The 7,048-nt window shown below is 34.1% G+C and overlaps 1 protein-coding gene across 1 annotated transcript; it reads left to right on the top strand.

Moving 5' to 3' along the window:
• Nucleotides 1-582: 582 nt before the first annotated feature.
• On the top strand, nt 583-3,213 carry LOC105992159 (uncharacterized protein CXorf21-like). The gene is made up of 2 exons (XM_013024983.1): nt 583-675; nt 1,563-3,213. Exon 2 carries the CDS (start codon nt 1,604-1,606, stop codon nt 2,543-2,545), a length of 942 nt encoding a protein of 313 aa, XP_012880437.1. The 5' UTR covers nt 583-675; nt 1,563-1,603; the 3' UTR covers nt 2,546-3,213.
• The last annotated feature ends 3,835 nt before the right edge of the window (nt 3,214-7,048 follow it).

The raw sequence follows: 7,048 nt of genomic DNA, 5'->3' as shown, positions 1-7,048 counted from the left end.
CTTATTGATGTTCATTTTGGTTATTTTACATTTCATATTCACAAAATAGACTAGTACCATATGTTTTTCTACTTAAAAATAAAAATTAAATTTTTTAAAAATCAAAATATTAATAATAATTAAAAATAATCATATGCCAGTGGCTTACACCTTTAAATCCTAGCTACTCAGGAGGCTAGGAGAGTTGAGGATTGGTTTGAAGCCAACTTGAGCAGGAACATCTGTGAGACTCTTATTTCCAATTCACTGCCCAAATAAAATAGGAGTCTTTGACTTAAGTGATGGAATACTACCCTTGAACAAAAAAGCTTGGGGATAGTGCTCAGGACCTGAATTCAAGCCCCAGGATTGGCACAAAGAAAATGAAAATAATCTACCTTCACTAATAAGAAAAAAGCTACTGCAGCTAATATTTTCTTACTTTGCTGTCATTTGCAACTTGAATAAACACTTTCAAGATCCTCTTTTGGTTGTGTGTAATTACTATACCGCACATGTGATCAACCCACATCATTTTCCTACTAGTTTCTTTCAGTCCTATGGTATGAATGGAAAGCAGAACCATTTTATATGGTTAAAGCTGAGAAACAAACAAGACAAAAAGGACTTTTCCTGTATTTGGACTGCTGGAATCTCAGAAGATCAGATCTTTAGATATCTTGACATTAGGAAAAGGTAAGTCTAAATCCTTACATATTTTTGTTCATATTTATTTTTCTCCAGAAATCCTTAAATAAAGCAGATTTTCTGGAAACATTTTTAGTAGATGCTATAGACCTATAAGATGAAAATTGTTCCCTTTGTTTTCACTGTTAAAGAGGTTATCATTTGTTTATAGACAGGATCATGCTGTGAAAGCCAGGCTGGCCTCCAACTTGATATCTTCCTAACTTAGTCTTGCAAGTGCTGGGATTACAAATGCATGCCACTTTGCCTGGCTTCCTTTTGGAGTTGATGGTGAAAAATGTAAGCCTTAAAATGCACTAAAGAATCATTAAAAGGACTGCAATAAGATTTGAATCTGATTGAACATAAAGTAATAAAAAATAGGAAAGAGAAAAGTGAAAAGAACAATAAAGAATTTGAGAAACCTATTTGTACTTACATTATTGAATAAGGGACCATATTTGTTGTTTACATAAGAACAAATTCATTTTAGGTAGACTTTTGGAAGAGTTTGACACTTTAGACATTTCCAAATAAATTCTAAAAGACAGCTGAGTATAATAATTATCTCTCTCTAAATTTGTATTTTATAAAACACTTGCATTGGCATTATATATAATTATCCTATAGTACCATGGGAAGAAAATAGAAGTATTATTACAATTTCATTAATGAGAAAATTGACATCCACGAATAAATTCTCCAAAGCCAAACAATTAGTGGCCACCTGAAAAAAAATCTGGCTTTATTTTTTAACAAAGTGTATTTATTCTTAATCATTTTTTCTATCCTGTAAGCAACATTGCTTCCCTGCGTCACATCTGTTTCACATAGGAGATAAATTTTTATTTGACATTAAAATGTGCACTGCTTTAGTCAATTCTTTTATATCATAGGAATATTCTACACTGGTGCTTTAGAAAACTTGTCTAATAAAATGCTTGGAGAAGCCTTCCTAATTGGACTTCCATACAAAGAACAGAAATATGGGAAGATTTGCAGAACCTTAACATGTAACAGTACCTCAAGGGATGAAAAAGATACCTGGAAAAGTAAGTTTCTAGATGTAGAAGACAATTCACTGCTCCCTCTTAGGATGGAAAGCCAAGAAAAAATTATGAAAGGAAGTATAACAGAAAAAAGTAATGATACAACTCAAATGAAGTCTGTGGATGAGCTCTCTGTGGCAAAACACAAAAGTGCAACTCTTCCAGGAAATGTGTCCGTTGCATTGCCCATTCCAAAGAGAGAACATGATGAAAGACAAGTGGATTTATATCGATCCTGGTCATGTACGAATATTTGTCAGAATTATCCAGACCTACAGATTGGAGGTGACCATGTGGGAAACATGTATGATTCAGGCTGCTTTGTGGAACACACACATGATGATGTTTTTAATGGCCCCCTTTTGCTTTCAGTGGATATACCATTGGGCCGTTCCTCTATCATTGAGCCTCCAGAGAAAATATTCACTACAAAGTTAGTGAATGGGGATGAAATTCGAGAAAAAAGTATGTTGTTACATAAGGAGCCACTGTCAAATTCTATGCTTAATAGTTACATGGAAAAAAAGGTGAATGAACTCTACAAACAATTTTTGGAAGAAAATCTCACCAGGTGCCGCTCCATAACCAATCTTATGGCTTCCAATCTGCTGATGAATAACGTAAATCAAATTAGTCTTCAAATCTCTCAAGAGCATAACATAGAGATATCAAAAGCCCGGGAAGCTCTCCTACACTCCTTAGCACTATGCAATCTTCATAACATTTCCCAAGGAAACAGCTCCGAAATCAGCACTCCTAACTTGCAAATATCAAAGCAGACAAATATAGAAAGTATGAATCAAGTGTGGGTTAGTAGGACTAAGTTATGAGACTCCAGTAACAACTTTATTCTCTGCCTTAACTGTGTTTTGTGGAGTGGATTTTACATTTTTTTGAGAAATTGTTGACTCATGGTACATTGAGTCCTTGTAAGTGATAATGATCATAACTAAGAAATAGGAATGTCTGGTCTTACTGTTTGACATCTTTCGTTTTTGTACTATTCAAGTTTGGGTGTTCGTTTGTGTTTATCTAAGTGCCCCTAGAACTCCAAATTGATTACCTTATTGTCCATCAGCTTCATTTACCAAGGAAGAGCATTGAGGAGTGCTTCATTGCTGGAAACTACTGAAAAGATCACAAAAGCTGCCATTTATTTCTCATAAAAAGCCATTTATTTCTCATAGAGAAAAAGGATCAGTGTTTCCTCATATTTCTAACACATAGGATCATGTGTGATGACAATCAGAATCACCTAGGGGAAATTTATATATGCATATGCATGTGTAAAAATCTATGGAATAAAACACTTTGAACTCAAATAGAATTTAACTGATATTTGAAAGCAAAATGGAAGGGAAGGCTTAAGGCACAGTAGGGACTTTACTGGTGGTACTACAATTAAAACTTTTTGGTTTGAACTCTCCTTCCGTGAGCATCAGCTTTTTTGGCAGTCATGGGGCTTGAGTTCAGGGCCTTGGGGCTGTCCCTGAGCTCTTTTTGCTCAAGGCTAGCACTCTTACCATTTCTAGCCACAGCACCACTTCCGATTTTCTGAAGGTAAATTGGAGATAACAGTCTCATGTATTTTCATGCCAGGGCTAGCTTGGAACCATGGTCCTTAGATGTCAGCCTCTTAAGTGGTTAGAATTATAGGCATGAGCCCACTGGTGCCAGGTGAGCATCAACTTTTACACATCTGCTTGTTGTGTCTAATTATTTTCAAGGATGGAGGAAGGAAGGTATGTAGGCTGAGTGATCAAAGCAAGAGAGAACCCCCATCATGATTCTGGCTCAGACTAAAAGCAATATATTATGGTAATTTTGGAATCTAAAATATATTAGCAAATTAAACTTTGTGGAATAATGTTTTATTGTAGACATAAAAATAAGACTTCATACTTAGCTTACATTTGTCCTAGAGTAGTGAAATGATTGTCACACCTTTGCTTGCATAATAAAATTGTATGAATATTATAGAATTTATAGGATTGTGTTAAACATTGACTTCTACACTTGTAATCCCATATTTTCTTTTTTGGTCTTTACAAAATGGTATAGATGGAATCAACTCAATGCTCTCCTAGATTGTTCTTTTTGACCAAATTGTCCTTCCATTTAGTTTTAGAATTTTCAAAATTTATGATATATTAATATATTAATACACCCTTTTGTTTTTCTCTTCATCACTGTTTTTCTCCTCATCCTCTGAGATGATCCTCCTAATTATCATCACTGAAAAGACAATGGATAAAAGCTTGGGAAACTTAGTGTCAGGCAGATACTGAAAACCAGTCATGTGCCTGTTGTCTTATACATTAGGTTAGTACTTTTCGTTATTTTGTGTGTTTTACTGGCACTTGAATTCAGTTACTCACACAGCTTGCTCTCTATCACCTGAGGAACACCGCCAGTCCAGCTTTTGCTGGACAATTGGGTAGAGAGTCTTTTAGACTTTTCTTCCAGGATTAACTTTGAAGCACAATCCTCTAAAGCTCAGCCTAGCTAGGATTATAGCCATGAACCACTGGTATCTAACATGTTTGTAAGTTTTTACTATAAAAATTAGCAAAATAAAAAGTTATTGATATTAAATGTATTTTCTAAAATATGTCGTATATATACACAATGGAATTCTATGCTTCTATCAGAAAGAATGATATTGTACCATTCATCTGGAAATGGAAAGACTTAGAAAAAATTATAGTAAGTGAAGTAAACTAGACCCAAAGAAATATAGGTTGTATGGTTTCCCTCATTTGTTGTAACTAGAATGTGCCTATAAATCTATAAGCAAACACACTAGATAGTAAAAGACAAAAATACTACACTTGGACATGATAAATTATACAGGACTCTAGACATTCACGCAATGAGAATAAAGGATATTCTTAGGAGAGAATCACAAAGACTCAATAGCTATGTACATGTGATCATATAAAATGGTATTTACTGAAATGAACTCCAAGAAATGGAAACAAAAGGTTTTTGTTATTTTGCTTATTTTTTCTCCTTTGTTGTTGTTTTTATTTTTTGTAACCTTCACCATGTTTGTAAGTTTATTTGTTTTGGGGAAGGTATGTGGGGAGCACAGAAATGTGGGACAAAAGAACAAATGCAGCAGTGATAATGCTGGAAATGAACTAAAGGGGAGTGAGAAAGGGAAAAACTGGGAGAAAATGAAGGAGAGGGTGATACTTTTCAAAAAGAAATGTACTCATTACCTGATTTATGTAACTATAATACCCTTTGTACATCACCTTTACCATAACAATAAAAATTAAAATGAAATCTTTTCTAAAGTGAACTAAATGTTGTTGGATTTTTGGGGGTGTTAATGATTTTCTTAATCACAGTAATATATTTTAATACTTTATTAAGCGGGTATGTTTACAAGCAGTGTTGAGATAGGATAGTATTATATAAAAACCCTCAGTGTTTGACAGTACTGAACTTATAAATACATTTAACTATCTTCTCAGACTTAACAATATACTTTCTAAATCTATGTGTATTTGTCCCTGTCATAAAAACACCTTATGTACTAACACTCATCATCAAGTTTAATGCAATAATTAAATTAGAAAGATGATAAATTTGATGTTTCATTTTGTGTGTGTGTGTGTGTGTGTGTGTGTGTGTGTGTGTGTGTGTGTTTGTAGGTCATGGGGCTTGAACTCAGAGCCTGGGCACTGTCCCTGAGCATTTTTGCTATTACTTGACCAACAGTTTAACTTCTCCCTTTTTGCTGGTTAATTGAAGATAATAATCTCACAAACTTTCCTGCTCAGTCTGGCTTCAAACTGTGATCCTCAGATCTCATCTACCTGAGTAGCTAGGATTACCACAGTGAGCCACCATTGCCTCGTGTTTTACCTTATCTGGTCATTATACATGCGGACTTTATAAGGTTGTAACTTAGAAAGTTTGATTTTAAGTAGTCATTTTTTAATTGGTTTTCAAAATGGGTATTATACTTATAACCATAGATTTCCCCTTTCAAAATATGGAAAATGAATTCGTTTGTTTCACTGTTGTAAATGTTGAAAGTATGAGTTTTGTGTGTATAAATATTGAGCATGTTCATAGACAGATGATGCAGAGGGCCATCATGTTTATTGGCAGGTAATAAGTTTAGAGGGTTATGAACAATGGGCAATATTTTGCTGCTACCTGCTTATCTAGGTAGGTTTATCTTATATTTTTATATTCTATGTTTGGATTACAGGTAACTATTAGAGGGTCAAGAAAGGGGTTGGCCCAATACTGCCTACTATTTTTGCCAAGAAATCTTGGAGACATTGTAGTCTTCTAAAGGGGTAGTCTGACTTGGATTCCTAGAATCTTGATCTGTGTTATATAGTAGTTGTCAAAAGTAGCCAGTCTCTTTGAGGTTCTTAAAACTGGAGCTAACACTGAAATGGCACAAATTCAAGGATGTATACTCACACATACATACATAGGTATTCATGTTTATATAGAACCATGCCCATATGAGTACTTAGGACTATGTACATAAGCACTTGCATAGTATTTTTCTTTAATAGGTAAATTCAGTGAATATAGCATTACTACATAATATTTCCTTGGGTGAAATGTAGAGGGCTGGTTTGATGAGAAATCAAGAGATGAAACTTGAGTAATTGTGTATAAAAATGCACAATTCTTTTTTATATGTTATTGAAAGGAAAGAAATGAGCAAATTAAAAAAGAAATTTAATGTTTTTGTGACTAGTTCTTAGCATGGGAAACTAGCTAATTGTATATGTGAAAAGTATGAAGAATGAAATAAATATTTGAAAATGAAAAACTTCTGGCCAAAGAGTGTTCATAATGTTACAAATGATGGGTGATAACATGATCCCTGATCAGGTTACTATGTGCTTTTCTTTAAGGCCCAGTTGATATTTGCAAAAATGGCCTTTTATTTTGTGGTGCTGGGGATGGAACCCATGGCCTCCTACACGCTAGGCAAGCTCTTTCACTGAGTTACAAACAATATTATTGGCTTAGTTCTTGAAAATAGATCACATCAGTGGTCACAATTAAATATTGTCCAAATAGCTATACTGAAACCTATGTGTAAAAATGAGGAGAACTGAATTAAGGTATATTGACTTCAGCTCAAAAAGTACCAAATCTTTGTTATGAACAGCTATTTCATATGTTCTGCTATTTCTATTTAAAGTTGAGAAATTTGTAGCTTAGAGAATTGCAATAAAGTTCTGGTTTTTACTTCCTCAAACGAATTGAGGTAGTTTGTCATGGGAAAAATGTCAAATTCCTTGTTTTCATATGATAAGTGCTGAGGTTCATAAGAAAGATGTATTTCC

The sequence above is a fragment of the Dipodomys ordii genome, unplaced genomic scaffold (genome assembly GCF_000151885.1).
Source record: "Dipodomys ordii isolate 6190 unplaced genomic scaffold, Dord_2.0 Scaffold80, whole genome shotgun sequence".
Taxonomy (NCBI): Eukaryota; Metazoa; Chordata; class Mammalia; order Rodentia; family Heteromyidae; genus Dipodomys; species Dipodomys ordii.
This window is presented reverse-complemented; position numbering and strand designations above follow the sequence as displayed.

Coding starts and splice junctions, on each gene's coding strand:
- LOC105992159 (XM_013024983.1), top strand. CDS start 1,604: ATGCTTGGAGAAGCCTTCCTAATTGGACTTCCATACAAAGAACAGAAA.